Raw genomic sequence first — 19,233 nt, 5'->3', positions numbered from 1 at the left:
GATGACAAGCAGGTTGAGAATCACTCATGTAATGGCCCTTGGGACTTTGCAATCTATAATAGTATTGCAGAAATACTACCATAAACATTACCTGGAGGAGGAAAAAAATGTTCCCTTCTGACTTGTAAACAAAAAGGCCAAGTGTAATAAAGTTAAATTCTCATTGTGGTTTGAAAATGCACTCTTAATAGATGAAAATACAATTCAAGTCTCCAGTTATATTAAGCAGAGAGTTGTATGTATTCATGACTGATTCACATGAACTTTAAAATGACTAGTACTGTACAAGGTAGTTGGTCATAAACATTTTCCTAGGAAGAGAAACTATATGAAACTTGATTTTCAATAGCTTAATTTGTTTTAAGGCCCTACTTGATTTTAAAGCTAGAGAATTTCTATATTAGAGGATGTATTAAAAACTTTTTGAGTAACCACATTTCTGCGTCTTTTCTCTCTCTGAAGTTTGCTAAAATCTCAAAGTTGTCTTTCTCATTTTTGCAAAGAGGGTACCTTCAGTCTCACTATGAATGGTTAGCAATGGCAAGAATAGAACTTGGGCAGATGCTCTCCAGATTTATTTAGTTTTGTCCATGCCACATGCATTGCCTTACAAATTTTGTATGTGGTGCTTATTCTTGTAAATTGCAAATTCTGCTAGGTGATACCTCTTGACCTTTTGTTGTTAACTGAATTGAATACCCTCTAGTGGAGGAACCTTATGTATGCATGATATACAACAAATTTATAGGTACATAGAAAGCAGCATTTTACCAGATCATATTCTTGGTTCACCAAGTTCAGAACTGCCTACACTGGCAGAAGCTCTCCAGGGTCTCAGGTAGTGCTTCCAACCTTAGCTGCACATGCCAGGGACTAAACCTGGAACCTGCAAATCAGCTGCTCTACAGCCTTCCACAAGAAAAGTCGATTTGTGCATTGGATTTAAAATTGTTCTATATAAGTTTTATCGAATTCTGAAATTACTTTAAGGCACTTCATAGAAGCAATTAATAAATGAAATACAGTGGTACTTTGGTTCTCGAATGGCTTAGTTGTTGAACAAATCGGCTCCCGAATGCTGCAACCCTGGAAGTAAGTGTTCCGGCTTGCGAACATTTTTCAGAAGCCAAACATCCAACGTGGCTTCCGCTTGAGTGCAGGAAGCTCCTGCAGCCAATTGGAAGCCATGCCTTGGTTTTCGAATGGTTTCGGGAGTCGAACAGACTCCCGGAATGGATAAAGTTCGAGAACCAAGGTACCACTGTATATATATTTTTAAGAAAACAAAGAGACTGCCAGTTTCATGTCTCTGGTTCAGATGTTCATATCTAGTATTCTTAATAGGAAATTTTAGGTAGATATAAATCAGGCTCCTCAGGCTTTACCAGTGCTCCCAGTGTTCATTTATGCTTGTTTTGTCTTCCTACATTGGTTCTTTTACTTGGTTGGAAAACCCTTCATTTACTGCAAGAATCTAAAACATATTGAACTCTCCATATGACTGTACATTTCTAGATACAGTAAGACTCATAGAATTGTAGAGTTGGAAGGGACCCCGATGGTCATCAAATCCAACCCCCTGCAACGCAGGAATCTCAACACACAGTCCCCCATCCAATAGGAAACCATACTGAACCCTGCTTAGCTTTGCAAATGTGCCAGCAGTTTTATTGGTACACCATGAACTGTGCAATTGATTAAGGACACAGTAGTGGCTGAGTTTTTAGTTTTAAAATCTCTTAGTTCCTATCTGGCCTACGTTTAGGGAAGTAAAAAGAAAGCACCTTGATCCTATGTCTTTTTAACGTTTGGAAAAATGTAGATGCATTCTGTTGTGAATGGACTTCTATTTGCCACATGTCCAGAGCAATATTTGTGGTTGTGACTACTCTTTGCCATGAGAGGGCACTCATTGCACAGAAACTGCACAGTGTCTACTGGAAACAGACTCAGTTCTAAAATAGTCATCTACAAGGATTCATGAGGGGAGAAACAAGGATTGTGCACAGTGGTAAATACAATAGTGTTATTTCTGCTCTGCAATAGTATATCTTGGCTATTGGTGGAGGGCAGGAATATGCTAATAACGTTGGGTGGCTGCTTGTGTGATAGGGTAAAGCTAAAGGTAAAGGTACTCCTGACCATTAGATCCAGTTGCGAATGACTCTGGGGTTGTGGCGCTCATCTTGCTTTATAAGCCGAGGGAGCCGGCGTTTGTCCACAAACAGCTTCCGGGTCATGTGGCCAGCATGACTAAGCCGCTTCTGGCGAACCAGAGCAGTGCACAGAAACGCCGTTTACCTTCCCGGTGGAGTGGTACCTATTTATCTACTTGCACTTTGATGTGCTTTCGAACTGCTAGGTGGGCAGGAGCAGGGACCAAGCAGTGGGAGCTCACCGCATCATGGGGATTCAAACTGCCGATGTGACTGGCAAGCCCTAGGCTCAGTGGTTTAGACCACAGTGCCACCCGCGTCCCTGTGTGATAGGGTAGCAGCTGAATTTCAGAATGGGCACTAAAATTAGGTAGCCTAATAAATGTGTTTTGAGTTCATACAGAAAGAAAGAGTGGGGGTTTGGTGGAGTATTGAGTAAAATGAGTCTTACCTGTGGGAAATATGAGGGGGAAATGCTTGTATAGTGAAACATTACAAAATGCTGCTTTCCTAAAATGAGAGGGAAAGGTGCAACAGGCTCTTCTGTATCTTGTGTAGAGATGATGACTTGGAAACATTATTGTGGATTTATCATTGCCTAAATACATATTCATCCTCCCCATTACACCACATAACGGTTCTGGTGATTTTTTTTTTTTTAAAGTGCTTTTAGCCAGCATCTGAGGAAAGCCAAAACTAGTTTCTATTGCAATAGCTGCATGTATAGTTGCATTTTCTGTACATTAAGGATGCAAGTATACCCACTTCACTTGGATACTTAGGTGGTGCATGGCCAAAAAAAAAAAAAGGTTGGGAACCACTGATCTAGAGATATCTCTGTGAATAGAAATGTGTTACTGTTCATGCAAAGTAGCCCGTCCAAATCCAGTTTCCCAGATCTACTTCAGTTCTCCCATGCCCTACCTTATGCCATTCCAGGGGGTCCGTCAACCCTCACAGGGTGCATATGGGACTGTAATGTGGGAAGTATTCCTCCCTCTCTTCCCTTGATCCAACCCATAGTGTTGTGCTATTCATATGAACAGTAGGTTGGAGATCATAAATTGTTTTTGAAACAAGCCTTCCGGCAATCTTAAAACAGTTGTTTGAATCTAAATTGCAGCAGTAATACTCTTTGGGATGAGTACAGTCTTCCATTGGAAATGACAAAGTTATATTAATGAAGGAATCTTGTAGCTGACATGTGTTTGTCCAGGTGCCTGGCAGCTGGGAGGACAGAGTGATGTCTTCATGACAGATGTCCTGTAGCCTCCTGTCTTATCTTTGTCTAATATAATATCCAAGGGAAATATCCAGTCCTCTGAATCTTGGCTTTTAAAAATTGTATGTGCTTCATAAGACAGGAGAATATGGTCCAAAGATAGCAATGTTGACAGTAAAATATAAAATGCTTTTGAAATCTAAAGACACAGAAACAGCAAGGAAAATAGAAATAATAATTGTGGTAATGTTCATGTAAATATTTTTTTTTAAAAAAAATGAATGCAACTCTTTTAACATTCTTTCTCCTTTAGCTTCTGCAGTATGCACAACACACACACTCCAGACTTGCTCTTTTAAATCAGTTTCATCCATCTCTTTGGAAAAGGTTTTTTTTAATACTCAGCTTTATTTCTGGGTTGTTCAGGTCCATAAGGAACAGAACACTATCCTAAGATGACAATGTCGGCTGTCCCTCTAGCTGCGAAGGTAGTTTTGTGCTTAGTTGTCTGGCTTTGGAACTGGGAATCCCCACACTGAATGCCATCTCAGTTTATCTAAAATATTCTAGCCAGCCATAGCATCCCAGTTAGGATTTAGCAGCTTTTGCTTGTTGAGCTAACGCAATTGCAACCAATGGACTCTGTCAGTCTGCTGGATAAGCAAATAGAAGGAATTGGGAAGAAATTCCCTATTACCATCACACACTGCAGAGCATATGGCACTCTAAACATTATAAAGCAAGAACAACAGAAATTTACAACTCCTGTTTGTTTCTAACCCATCATATCTCAGGGGTGCTGAGCAGCTAATGATTTACAAAAAACAACAAAGTTTCCTGTCTTGGAGCCACCTAGTAAGGCCAAGATAGTTGGAATTGGAGAAAGACAGCAAATTGTAAAGTTCTTTCTCCTCTATTCTGACTGTAATTTCTTAGAAAACTCAGTGACTTAACTTGGCCCTTCTTCACACTTGAGAAGCCAGATCTTTCCCCATAAAAGAGCAATTTATCGTCTCTGCTCTGTCCCCTTTTCACAATTCCTGGATACAGTGGGATTCTCGTGCTTTTCTGTAAGGAGTAGCAGTTCAGCCTTCCTGCTAGCACTAGGATGAATACAGAGGAGGAATGAGACAATAAAAACTCCCCAGATTTTTCCACTATTCTGGCAGCAACCTGTAGAGCAGTAATAATGGTTTGGTAGCTTCTTATTGGAACAGAAGCTGGAATCTTCTTCCATTGCAGATGGCTCAAGTCTGTGTTGAAGACTTGTGTTCATTTAAAGTATCAGCTGTTCCTTTTTAATTGGAATGCATTTTTTGCTCCGCAGATTAAACATCTTGTTAGGGTGATATGGGTGGGTTTATATTCCATAGACTGTGGTCTAAAGCACTAATTTTCTGGCATTGGAAAAGTTCTTCCTTTGTGGCTAATATTAATTGCATGCTGGATTGTGTGCTGCAAAAAAGATGTAATTAGAGGATAACGGCTTTCTTTCTAACCAAGGTCAAAGTCTCTTTCTCCCAAAGCCTTTGGTAAAAGGAACAGAATCATCTGACAGCCTAAATGAAAACCTGAGCAGATGCCATTTTGCTATTTACCAAAGAGGGTCTTGTGACCTGTGCAGTCCTCCACCTTCCCTTTCAGGAACACAGCCAATCATAAACAAGTGACTTTAGTCACTGTCACCACCCACACAGAAGATAGCTTTTTCATTCTTAACGGTTTTTAACTGTTTGAACTGTATTTGGCCCTTTATGGCGATGAACTGTTTTCTGTTGCCTAAAAAGTCCTAGGTTGCGCTTGCATTACTTTGTAGAGTGGCTTTTTGACAAGTGTGTGTGTGTGAGGACAGCTGTAAAATTATAACGGGGAAACTAAAATGTAACTGTCAGGTTATATCTCCTAGCCTTTTATCTTTCTTCCCTATTAGGAGCTTGGGGCACACGTCTTTACTTCTCTACAAAGCCTTAAAAGGAGCCATTTAACTTCTGCATTTAGATAGTGTAGTCTAGAGATCTTAAAGCCCCTTTGAGGTTTTTTGCTTGCTAAATGTTCAATTCCTTGCTCATAACGAGTGATATGGATATCTTTCATCAAAGTAGCATTTCTGTTGTGAAAATATCTCGGTTTCTCAACACTTGAAACATCAGTGTGTTGTGACTTGGAAAATATAACCCCCTTCTGCAAGTAGTGCTTCTATTTCACTTACGCTGTTGGAATGTGGTTGTGCAAGTGTCATGAGTATCTAGTGGATACCTGTGTTACTTTTAATTAATGCTATCACAGCTCTTTCCCTATATCTTGCCCTATAAACCTAATTGTTTAGAAGTTGAACAGTTCTCTGTAGTGCTTGACTGTAGTAAATCTCCTCCTCTTTTCTTTTCTTTTCTTTCTGGCAAACAAAAAATGATACTGCAATCTCATACCAGTTTAATGCCTTTAAAGATTTGTGTTTTTATTCTGTCATTTGAAATTTGTTTTCTTCCTATCTCAAGAGCAGAATTGCACGTTTCATTGAATAAAAGAATATATTATATTGACTGTAAAAATTCAGACTTCTACCTTCACTGTTCTATGTATTTGATAAATACCTGTTGTGTTTGTTTGAAATTTAACTTTGCAGGCAAATATATTCCTTTCTTTAAAGGGTTTCTCCTCTCCCTGTGGTCTGTGCGAAATCTTCCTCAGGCACCAGTCTTTCTTACTATTATGCCACTGTAAAATGCCATTTAAGTTTGAGAAATTTTTTTAATTAAAAAAAATCAAGCACTATATAAATTTTGTGAAATAAATAAATAACAAATTTGATGTTACTATATAGATGAATTATGCATACTTTAAACCTGTGCAAGTTTGCTAACATAAATAAACTGACACTTTATTTCTACAACACTTCTGTAACCTATTGTGAAGACTAGATAAATGAATTTTGGAACATAATTCTTCCCTCCTTTCACCTCCATGTTTCACCTCCAAGGCTCATAAGGGTCCTTACAGAACACTTAATTCTAAGCTATGTGTAGTAAAAAGAATGACAATAACTCAATCTAATGTAGACTGAACATGTAGAATCTGTTGAAAATGGAACCATCCAGGAATGGAAAGTTGTTCTCTACTCTTATCATAATCCTAATACAGTGGTACCTCGGGTTACGAACTTAATTCATTCCGGAGGTCTGTTCTTAACCTGAAACTGTTTTTAACCTGAGGTACCACTTTAGCTAATGGGGCCTCCTGCTGCTGCCGTGCTGCCGCCACACGATTTCTGGTCTCATCCTGGGGCAAAGTTCTTAACCCGAGGTATTACTTCCGGGTTAGCGGAGTTTGTAACCCGAAGTGTTTGTAACCTGAGGTGTTTGTAACCCGAGGTACCACTGTATCAGATTTGAGGCAGCACAAGGAGAGGGTTGTGTTTCCTTCTAAATGACAACATGATTGCTAGCAAGGGTAGCCCAAGGTATTTTGGTGCCTGAGGCAGAATAACAAATGACACACACCTTGAAACCAATGTACACAATATGCACTGCCAGCCAAGCTATTTTGGCATCTGAGGCAGAAGAATATCACAAACACCTGTGCCTGGCAGTGAAAATGTAGTAGTAACAACAACAACAACAACAACAACAACAACAACAACAACAACAACAACAACAACAACAACAGCAGCAGCAGCAGCAGCAGCAGCAGCAGCAGCTAGCTAGCTATTTGCTGCCTTTTCATGACACTCAAAATCTGCTGCCTGAGGTGGCTGCTTCACTCTGCCCAATGGGCAGGGCTATCCCTGATCCTAGTTTATAAAGCATAGTGTCAGTAAACAAAAACAATAGATTTTGTATACCATCAACCAAGATGGTTCAGAAGCTGATTTTTAATTATGCATTAGATTTACATATTGCTTTTCCTTCAAGCAACGCAGGATGGTGTACATTGTAGCCCCTCCGTCCAGAGTGAAGTAGGTTGTAATGGATGCTGTAGCATGTTGGAGATCATTTCACAATTGATGCAGTTGTGGAATAAAAGTGGAAACAGGATGAACTTATGACAAATGTTGTGGAAGCAGCATGGTTAGAGGTTTTGTTATATATGGCACTTGGCTTCACTGACTTACTCATTTATCAAGCTGAAATTTGTTACACTTACAATCCAAGCTACTCTGATTGCTAGCAAAATCTAAAATGGATACTTTTTTACATCTCTCCCAACATTTATGAAGTCTGCTTTGGTTTATCAGATTGTCTTCTATAACATGTAACACTATTTATCTGTGTCTTCTAGTGTATTTACCGTTGTATGGCCATATTTTTATCAGTGGGATTAATTTTTCTTCCGTGAAAGATTTGCTGGAAACTTCCCTCATAGAAAGACATTAATCTTCAAAGATGAAGGAACCTTTTTTTAAAAAAATAATAATCATGCATATATTGTTGCAAATGTAGTTGCTTTGTTTGCTTTTATTTACATTACAGATGGCGCAGGGCTTTGTCACTTGTTCGGTGCCAGATGTACATTTTTTTTCCACAGAGGCCAAATGTCTGCAATGTTGCCCCCCTCCCCCCAATTGTGAATAAACTTTGATACAAACTAGTTTAAGAGGACAGCTAGATTTAAGCTTTGGGCCCAAGCTCAGAAAAGCACGTGAGGATGTGCGTGTCTTGAAACAAAATTTTAATATATATAGCTTTGTTACTCATTTCTCTGTTGCTTGCACACATACACCCATTGTGGGGTGGAGGATAGAGAGGCAAGGTGTGAGGAGTGGTGCAACAATATAATCCTCATACCCTTCATACATAGAGCAAACTCAGTTCTCTTGATTGTGGATCCTTATGTGGCCAAGGCAGCACCATCTGCGTGCACGAGGAAGCAGGTTTGAGGGAACCTCAAGGTCTCTTATGTTCCTCTTATGAAAGACCTTGAGGTTCCCTCAAACCTGCTTCCTCTTGCGCACGGATGGTGCTGCCAATTGGATGCACATAATTCAGTTGTTGCCTGTATGTTCATACCCCAGTGCAGGTCTAAATTTAGTTAGAATAACAGTACCAATGATTGTTTTTTTATAAGTGAATAGGAAGCAGCAGCATACTTCTCTTAATGGTTCATCATCTAGGCAGCGGGATTTAATCACTGCTCATCTACTGATGAGCAGCAATTATATCCTGCTCAAAACTACTGTTTGAAGCAGCTCACACCGTTCTCCTGCGGGTGGACAGAAGTGCCTTCCTCTACCCCCTCACAAGAGAAGTGCTAGCTACTTCAAACAGTGCTTTTGAAAAGTCCAACACTACAATTCTATTACTCATATATCCTTATATCTGAGGCACCCCCTTCAATATCTTTTCCTTTGTCAAGGCTGAAACTGATTTGAAGGGGTATTTGCCCCACATGGCTGCTAGTCTGCCTCTTCAATAGAAATTTGCCAGCCTGACTCTCACATAAGTCATAGCCCATTAGCAGTACCCATGTCCACCCGGCATAATATTTTATACAGTTTAGAGACCAGCCAATGTCCTTCCTTCCTGCTGAGCCCAAAAACCTTTTGAATAAAGTGAGTTCAAGCCATCCCTGGGTGGGCTTGAACTGCCAATTTTCTGGTTAACACACTAACCCATTGCTGTTTTGCATTTTATAAAACGCAGCGAAATGTAGCAGAAATTGCAGATAGGAGGCCAAGGTTTGAACAGGATTTGTTAGATTGTGCATATTTGCTATCTGGGGCCTTGCAATCAAAAGTATGTCTCCCTCTGAGGAGGGAAGCAAACCTGTTTCTCCTGTTTTCTGGAGCAGTTGTTTGAAATGGAATTAGTGAGATGAGGTGACACTTGTCCTTTGGGCACTGGGGATGGGATTGAAACAGTGTGCTACCAAAGGGCCTGTTGAATCTTGTCTTCCTGGTCCTGCTGTACACCTCAAGAATGAGTGTCTCCTTTTATGGCTCACTTCCGATAATCCTGTTGAAACTGTGGATTAAGACGTGAGCGCACACTGCAAGAGGCAGCTCTCCTCAGCTACTTCTAAGCAGAGAAGATCCCAGGGCATTTGGAATCTGGTGTTCTCCTTAGAATTAAAAGCCAGCCCTGGTACTTTCTTTTCTTTTTGGAAGGCTGAAAACCTTTTACCACAGAGTAATTTCTAAAGCAAAACGCAACCTTTTGTTTGTCTTTTGTATTCTCCTCTCATCGCGCCACAATGTTTTCCCCGTCCATCTCCCTTGGTAGCTCTAGGGCAGATTGCACAGACTATCCTCTTAGCTCTAAGACTCTTGTGGTTTGTTCTGTGCTTTAACCAGGTGAGCAGCAAATTCACAAATACATATCAATAGTGAATTAAATAGCTTTTCTGTGGTGACTACTGTTGTTGACTGGGGTAGGCTCAGCTAGGGTGTAGCAAGACCAGCAGACTGGGCCGTGTGCTCTAGGTTACTTTATAATTCCTGTATAGGGAGCTGGGCTTGAAAAGCGCTGGAGAGAAGATTTAGCTTCTACTGACCTAAGAGAATGAGGTTTTCATTCACCTCAAAAGAAGCTTTCTTTTAAAGTAATTGCACTCCAGCATTAGGACCTGGCTTGTGTTTACTGCTGACCCCACCCTGCCTTGCCTTTTTCAAGAATCTGAAGCAGCGATTGTGTTTTTAGAAGCAGTATGACAAGAGCAAAATTCCCCAGAGGCAAATGCAGAGTGTGAGCTGTATACACACCAGTACAGACAGACACACAGGGCTGGGAACTCCCAGAGAGAGGGAGGGAAAAACGTAAGCAGGAGAACCAAGTAAAGCAGGAGGGGGAGGAGGGGGAGAGCTTTTAACTGACCTATTTTGATTCTTCTCCCATCCTCCACCCACCCACCCAAAAGCACCTTGGTGACCACGCTTTGTTGACGCCTCCCTGGGATCCGCTCCCATCAACTACTGGGTTGGAATTGCCCAGACTGACATGATGTACCTCTGGGTGAGTAGAGATCTGTGTGAGAGCTTACACGCTTTGCACATATAAGGAGTGGAAAGCTGAAGATTCTGTGCAACCATGTGCAGACTCCTCTTTTGGGCTTTGCTCTCTTTTTTTCAGCCCCTCCATATGCCAGGTATTAGTTCGCCCCTATTTAAAAATATGGAGATGTGTAATTAAATTATTGTTGAGCACAGTGCTTTTGGTGGAGAGAGCGAGAGTGATCGAGCAGGAACTTTACAAACTGCCAGATTCTGGCACCTGTAGGTAGGAGAGACAATTTTATTTCCTCCATAGGTGTCAAGCAGTGACACAGATTCTTCTTAGGTGGGTATTTTGGTGTGACTGGTGGATGCTACTAGCAAAGAAGGGGATTTGACAACTGAAATGTAGATAATGATTGAATTCTAGCCAAGGAGGAAGTAATCAAAGGTAAATTGCCGTAGTTGTTCTGCATGTGGTCAGAGGCTGGATGCAAGGACACCTTGTCTACAGTGCTAGAATTACCAGAATGGAACACACAAATGTGTAACCTTTCTTCAGTTAGCTGATTCTGAATTACATAGGCAGACTTGATTTGTTAGAGTAGATGGTTAAGTTATAAATAGATAATTCAATGCGATCTGCTCTTGTTTTTCAAAACAAGCTGAGTGGGGAATACCCTGTTCTCCAAACTTGGTCATTATTTCAGTGCGGCAATCTAAATTTTGTATCATGGAAGTTATGCTGCTTTCAAAATTAATTATGTGGCGTGTAATTTCCCCCTTGTGAAACATGTTAAGCATTGTTTAGCTTGTAATAAGTAGTCATAGAACTTCTGAGTCTTGGTATTGGTATTGAAATAAAAATTACACATAGATATAAAGGTGTTCAAAGAGATTGCACAGACATTTAAAGCAAAGAAACTGAAAGGCACTAAGCAGAGTAGAATCTGAACGGAAGCCTGGTTTCTGGATTCAAATAAATTCTGGAATCACAAAAAAGCATAGTGTAAATGAATGTGATGCATGCCAGTGTAAATGTTTCCAACTTCCATAATTGATTCTGAATTCAGCATTTGGGTTTGTAGAACTTTATCTCACCCCCCTTTTTTGCAAGGTGCAGTGGCAGGAGCAGAGCAAGAAAGGAACTGGAGGCCTCCGGGTAGAGACTTCAGGCTTGAGTTGTAGAAACATAAGATAGTGAAACTTTTCCTAGATATATTTCAGCCATTGGCTGCTTGGGTTGCCAGTTTTTTTGTTTTACTAACCACTTCTCCTTTGCCTTTAAGAGGAACTTGATTTGTAGACTTCATGCTTATCAATCACCCTGATGCAAAAACCTAAAAAACCTGCTAATTTATGCAGTTTTAGGCACTGCACCAGGAAAGGTTATTCTTCCTTTCAGCCCTCATCCTATTAGTTTGCTGTATACATGTCTGCAACTATGAGGGCTAGAAATTTGCTATTGTTAATAATAGTAGTTGAGATTCTCCATATTTATGTAGTAGTTGTCAGAACCTGTAAAGCGCATTGTGAGTAGAAGTGGAGAACAATACCAGTCTTTACCACAATGCCTGTAACTTTATTTGAGCACGAAAAGGCTGGCTTTGCTTTTAGTGTTCTGTAAAGTGTCACATGTATTGATGGTGTAATTTCAATAATCCAATAATGAGGAAGCAGACCTGTGATCCATCTTATCTCTACATTTTGTCTTTTGTTGGTGGCTTCAGTTGTGTTGCATGACACTATTGATACTAGTTCTCTATTGTTAGCGCCTGACACCAGGTTGACTTATACTGTCTGCCTGTACTTCAATGCTGAGCTACTTGTCTGGGTAGCAAAGGATGCAAATAACTGCTTACATAGGCCATTGGAAAGTTTGATGGTGATTTATTTGAACAGTAAATCCCAATATCATATTGCAAACTGGCTTTCAAACTTATTAGTTTTAGAAGTAAATTTCCACTTGTATAGAATCATGGAATCATAAGTTGGAAGGAATCCAGAATATCATCTAGTCCAACCCCCTGCAATGCAGGAATCCTGCCCATAACCACCCCTGGGTGGGCTCGAATCACCAGCATTCTGGTGAACAGCTCTTGTTTGAACTCAAGGATCCTTTCTGGAACTAGGTCCATTGTTGTGTTGAATCCTAGCCAGCCATCTGCCATGTTAGGTACCTAGTCCTTTTGAAAAGATACTTATTCATCTTCTCTGTGCTGTTACACAGAAAGGTACTACAGCTATGCAGGGCACCTGGAAACTTTAGAGATTTGATCCCGCCTACCATAAAGGGAGAATCTCCCCCTTTTTTCCCTTGATGGGTGGAACAAACATGGTTCTGTTCTGTTTTCTTGCAGCTACCTTATTGGCACAAAGTTACCTCTAACAATGGTCACATAGCTTATCTACTTAGGAGAGGAGCATTCAGATGAATCCTGTTCCTGCTGCCAAAATCAGACATGTAGAATCCATGTTTCCCATTTTGAGGTTCTCTTGGAGAGCCTGCTTTACAAATTTCTGACACCTGTTAACACAGATCAGTATCCACTGACTATGTTGCTGGGTGCTTAATCAGTTTCCCAAGTTTCTGTCTCGAATCCATTCATGATTATGAAGTGGTACAAAAATGGAGACTTCAAGGACCCATGTGTCCTTAGGACTGGCTAGGTATTCACAGGTAAGCCAGAATGAGAGAATGCAGATGTCCTTTCCTACAGCACCTCAGGCATCAGTGTCTTTCTTTCTTTTTAATATAAATTTTTATTAAATTTTTCCATAAAAACTCCAATCATACAAATTTCCACATCACATATTTTAACTTTTTGGACCTCCCTCAACTTCTCTGACAATCATTCGTAGTTCAATTTCTATCTTCACATTCCTTAAATTTTAGTATTGCCTTTAAATACAATATTTCTGTCCTCATTTACATTCTTGCAATATTCCTTATATTTTCACAAAGCTTCTTTAAAACACACTAGCGTTGTGTATTCCTCACATACAGTTTTCAAATATTCTGTAAATTTTCCCCAGTCCTCAAAAAACTTGTAGTCCCTTTGGAATCTAATTTTTCCAGTTAGTTTGTCCAGTTATGCATAGTCTGTTAATTTTGTTCTCCATTCTTCCAAAGTCGGTACTTCTTGTTTCCATTTTTGAGCCATCAATGTTCTCGCTGCTGTTATTGCGTACTGAAAAAGTTTACAGTCCCTCTTATTTATATCCATTCTTGTTATTCCCAGCAAAAAGGTTTCTGGTTTCTTAACAAAGCTATATTTCAGCATTTTCTTTAATTCATTGTATATCATCTCCCAGAACCCCTTTACCTTCTTACATTCCCACCACATATGCATAAATGTACCTTCTTTCTCTTTACATTTCCAGCATTTATTACAAGTTTTGTACATTTTGGCTAATTTTACTGGTGTCATATACCATCTATATACCATTTTCATAACATTTTCTTTTAATGTGGTACATGCTGTAAACTTCAAATTTTCGTTCCATATTTTTTGCCAATCTTCCATATCTATATTATATCCTAGATCTCTGGCCCATTGAATCATTACCACTTTTACTTCCTCATCTAACGTGTGCCATTCCAGTAAAATTTTGTACATTTTTGAAATTATCTTACAATCATTATTAACAATTTCTGTTTGAAATCTTGAGTCTTTTTCTTTATACCCTTTTTCTTTCACATCCTTTTTAAACATTTCACTTATCTGATAATAGTGCAACCAATCATACACATGTTCTTTTACTTGTTCATATGGTTTCAATCTCCATTTCTCTCCTTCTTTCACCACCAAATCTCCGTAAGTAATCCATTCACTTCTCATATTAGTTTTTTTGACTCCTATAACCTCTAGTGGGGATAACCAATGTGGGACCCCCATTTCTAATATGTTTTTATATCTGTCCCAAACTTCAATTAGCGATCTCCGGAAGATATGGTTTTCAAACGATTTATAACCCTTTTTCTTTTCTTTCCATAGATGCGCATGCCACCCAAATCTGTTATCAAATCCTTCCAAGTCCAGGAGCTTTGTATTTTTAAGTTTTATCCATTCTTTTAACCAGCAAAGACATGATGCCTCGTAGTATAACTTCAAATCTGGCAGGGCGAAGCCTCCTCTTTCTTTTGCATCTGTTAATAATTTATATTTAATTCTCGGCTTTTTGCCCTGCCAGATATATCTTGAAATCATTCTTTGCCATTCCTTAAAAATCGTCACTCCTTTTAGTATTGGTATCATCTGAAATAAGAATAACATCTTTGGTAGCACCGACATCTTAATCATTGAAATTCTACCCCAAAAGGATAGTTTTAACCTTCTCCATACCTCCAGGTCCTTCTTAATTCCATTCCACACCGGAACGTAGTTGTTTTGGAACAAGTCAATATTTCTTGGAGTTAACCATATTTCCAGATATTTAACCTTTTTAGCAATTTCAATCCACTGCTGCTGGCTGCCCTACCTTCTTTTATAATGGAGGTAGTAGCTTCTCCAAATCGACAGTGAAAGAGAGTACCAGTCCTACTGGTACATTAAGGCCATGCCTACAGCACTTAGAGTCAAAGGGCAGAATTCAACATCTACTAATATGATTGCATTGTTAGTGCAAGCATTAAGCAGTAATAGAGGCAAAAAGGATTGCTTAAAGAAAAAAGGAAGATAGCCAGCATGGCCAGTTGTTAAAGGATGGTGAGAGTTGTAGTCCAACATCAACTGGTGGGCCAAAGATTTCCCTACTCTTCCTGTAATGTAAGGATGCTTTCAGACATTGAGTGATATCCAGTGTTTGTCATGTTCAGAATAGGCCCGTTAAAATCGATGTACATAAGTCATTTGATTTCATTGGGTCTACTCTGGGCATGACTAATGTTGGTTACCACCCACTAGGTCCCCTTCATTCTTCCAGCAATTGCTTAGATACACGTGTAATACCTGCATACCATGGAGACCATTATGCCTCTGTAGAATGTGTCATTGTGTCTTCAGTCTCAGTACAATAACTATGATGTGCATAGGGTTGTTGTTGTGTTAAAAATAAATAAATTATGCCAATCACAACTAGCATTTTGTTCTTATTAAATTTATTTATTACAGAGATATATCAAACATAAGTAATAAGAAACAAGATTCCAAGGAATCTCCTGGACTTCCATCTTCCCCTTTGTGGGTCCTATTTTTAATAATTTCCTCCTGCGTCTTTTATGATAATCCAAATCTTTTACCTCTTCCATTATGTCCTGAATTCAACCTTAAACTACAAGTGATATTCCAATCCTACTAACAATTGTAGCTGTTTACAATGGACTTTAAGATAAGTTGTTCATTTCCCCTATTCCTTATTAAAATTTTGGTCTTCCTGATTTCTAACTCTTCCGGTCATTTTAGCCATTTCAGCATAGTCCATTGACTTCATCTGCTATTCTCTGGTAGGAACTTCATCTTCTTTCCATCTCTGGGCCAGTAAACACAACCAGCATTTTGAATAAACACTCCAAATGTATAGTCCTGTGTGATGTAGATAATATTGGACTAGGAAGACTGCTGCAGAAAATATTGGACAAAGTTCAAATCTGTACTTAGTTCCGAAACCTCTTTTAGCTTACTGTACCTCGCAGAGTTGTTATGAGAATAGAAAGCCGTATTGATCATGTATGCTGCCCTGAGCCCCATAAAGGAAGGGGAAGTTAAAAATGTAATTCTGGTGTAACAATTTATTTTCCTCCCAGTTTTTGAACAAGCAAATAAATCTTTGTGCAAACTTTTCCAGCTTTTCCTTTCACATGCACTTTCGTCAGCTATAATAATTTCTTTCCTCGGTGCTCTGTGAAATGTAGCTTTGGCTTAGATGTGCTGCTTTGGTCTTTAAAGAAGGATAGTGAAAACGTATTCCGGGAGTATCTGCTTTGCTCTGCTGTAACCTTTTCATTTACAGTATCTTGTATGCGAGGCAAGCTTAGTTCTGAACATCTTTGGACTGCCTACAATATTTTCTTTCTCACTCCCCTTAGTCTCTGAGCTCATCAACACCAACCCTCCAGGGGACTGGAAAGCGAAGTCTGCCAAACTGGGTCTTAGCAACATCTTACTCATGGTGCTGTTTCATTTGCCCTTCTGCAGAAAGTACCATTAGTAAAATGAATGATGATTACAGGGAGAGTTAAACAGAGTGCAGCATGTAGCCATCTGTGACTTTGAACTTTGCACAGGCTGTGTTTAGGGTACTCTAGCTCTGAGAATATAGTACGGTATGGATATTTGTTGCGACATGGTATCCTAGTTGGTCAGGTAAGGATGCATAAATTTCCCTGTATTTCTGTTGCCAAGTGAAATTTACAACAGAAGTGTTTTATTTGAAAGAAAATGGTTTAATAGACCTTTCAGAGTAAGGATGGACAATCATCTATTCCTAAATTATACTGAATACTGGAAAAAACAGAGGAAAACCATTTTGTAACAAGGGAAGCGTTTTATTGTTCATACGTTACCTCTCAAGCCAAGAAAAGTTATTACTAGGGTAAAGTGGATAAACTATGTAACTTCGGATGTTTTTAATAATTAGTTTGCAAGTGAAGCAGGTTCTTTTACATGATCTTTCTACCATTTTGCCACAGTTTCTACCCACACACCACCCATTCATGATACTTTTACTCCTCTCCTCAACTCCTTTTACTTGCAAGCTAGAAAAGGCCCAACTGCAGGGAGCTCTGAACTGGGGTCATAGGAAGCTGTCCTAAATTGCGTCAGACCATCTTGTTTGATATTATCCACGCTGAGTGGAAATTGCTCCTCAGGGTTTCAGACAGCCCTATCTTGAGATCACGGGGATTGAACCTGGAACTCTGCAATTAAAACATGTTCTCTGCCATTGAGCTATGACACTTCCCAATCTTTCAAGGGAATGGACTGCAGCCTTGCTCCTTCTGGCTTCTGCTTGACAATGCTGTCTGACAAAGATGCTATTACATATTGCAGGCTTCCCCTACTGTCCATCCTGTTAGAAGCCACCCCTGCAATGACTTAAGCTCATTTTTATGCTTTCATGAGAGCCATTGCCTTTGCTATGTCCAAAGTTGTCTTGAATGGGGAGGTGGGGGGCATTAATCTAGTGCTTTGAGAACATATACTTTGTCCCCCTGTGCCTACTAACCTTGAGTGAATGCATAACAATTTATTTGCATAACAATTATTATTTTTTAAGGAGAAAGTATTTCTGATAGGAACATTCATTAACTTCATATTCTCTTCCTTCCTCATCTTTGCTGCTCTCAGATACCTGTTCAGATTACTGGTTTCCACTCTGGGGAAAAGTTAAAGAGGAAACTGACTGGTTTTGTTTTTGTTTTTTTCATTGCTAGGCACATTAGAGCCACATATTGATATTAGTATGCACACTGGTCACTATCTATTAGTGCTATTCAGAGTAAACATAGTGTAAGGACTTAAGGTCACCATGCTCATTAATTTCAGCGGGTCCATTCTGTGTAAGACTAATGTTAGATACAGCCCTTTCGTTTTTCAAAAACTGAATGCGGGAACTTTAAGAATGTGTTGGAAATCTTTTATGAAATAAAGGGCAACTCTCCGATATGCCATTTATTTGATTTTTTTTTAAAAAAAATAGTCAGTAGATGCTATTAGTATCCTGCATGCCCAGTTTCAGCTGTGGATGCCTTCCTCCCTCCCATTCATTCTGAGGAAATCCTGTCAAATTTGCCATGACTGTCTGGCCTTGGTAAGCCTACTGTGTTTTTAGATGTTTGGCCAGATCATTATGTGCCATGTCACTGATTGCTGTGAACTTGTTTCATATCCTTTTCCACAGGAGTGTGCCTGTAGTTGGCCGTGTTATGTCACAAATCCCGCCTTGTCACCGTGGAACTCTTTTGCTGTTTAACTACAGTGGTGGCAGTGCAGATGCTGTGCATTCAGATACAAAAAACAAAGCAGCTCTCGATTTAATCCCATTATGTGATGTTGATCTCAGGACCACTGGACTCTTAGTTGGATTCTGGCTTTAATCCTGTAAAGATCAATCTTGCCCGTTGCGCTCTCTCTCTCCTGATTTTAAATCCCTCTTTAATCTTGTTAATTGCACCAAGCTGTTTTCCTGTTCACCAGCCTAACTGTGTTATGCCTTCACAGTGTTGTTTCTGACCTGCTTTCCCCTTTGTTCTCGTAGGAATAAGGAATATGGGTTTTATGGACGCTGGCTTAGTAGCACCCTAGTAGCACCCTAGTGACCAACTCACGTCACTCAGGTTTTGTATTAGATGATTTGGGTCATTGCAATTAACTACTGTACCAGAAGGTTGCTTAGTTCAGTTGATACCTTGAAAAGATGGGTTGATTGGTCACTCGGGTTGTTCCTCTGCCTGAAGAAGGCAATGAGCCTGGAATATTAGAGCTGTCTCATAAAGCAGTGTCTTGAAATAAGGTGCTTTCGGAATAAAATGATCTCAAGAAGAGACTATTACTTCATTGACTGATAGTTAAAGAGTTCTCATAAAGATATTGGCAAAGCACATAGATCCCGGAATGACATACCTCAAAAGTTTGGCAGAATTTCAGTTCCTTAAATTGACAGAGGGGAGGGGGGTTGACACATTTTTTTTGTTTTAAGGTAACCTTAAGGAGAGAATAGCAGAAGATGCACATTCAAGCTCAGGGCCTTTTATTTTCCATTTTGTTCTGTCTTCCAGCCAGAAAAGCTTGAACTTCCTTTTATATTAATGCATGGGGCTGATTTTTCACTGTGACAGATGGCTCCTACCAGGCAAGACTTAACATATTCATTTTAGTATATTCCATAAAAAATGGTGACTGCAGCAATAATAAGTAAGCAAAGTTTTTGTGTGAGATCAAACAAAACATCTCTCATCTACTGTTTTTTGTAATTCAGTAGGAAGTGATAGA

The 19,233-nt window shown here is 39.5% G+C and overlaps 1 protein-coding gene across 23 annotated transcripts in view; it reads left to right on the top strand.

Moving 5' to 3' along the window:
• RBFOX2 (RNA binding fox-1 homolog 2) overlaps positions 1-19,233 on the top strand; it is a gene marked incomplete at its 5' end in the record, with an annotated part of 173,195 nt that overhangs the window by 40,378 nt on the left and 113,584 nt on the right. The window contains one exon of one of the 23 annotated variants that reach the window (XM_081879500.1): positions 10,109-10,322. The exons of 21 other annotated variants lie outside the window; for them this stretch is intronic. In XM_081879500.1, coding sequence (XP_081735626.1) covers positions 10,308-10,322 — 15 coding nt within the window. Of the gene's footprint in view, positions 1-10,108; positions 10,323-10,565; positions 10,587-19,233 lie in introns of those variants that run through there. One more of the 23 variants, XM_081879502.1, reaches the window with a different exon arrangement.

Source organism: Podarcis erhardii (genome assembly GCF_964252035.2).
Source record: "Podarcis erhardii genome assembly, chromosome: 10".
Taxonomy (NCBI): Eukaryota; Metazoa; Chordata; class Lepidosauria; order Squamata; family Lacertidae; genus Podarcis; species Podarcis erhardii.
The sequence above is the reverse complement of the archived record's forward strand: the minus strand, read 5'-3'. Positions and strand labels throughout refer to the sequence as shown.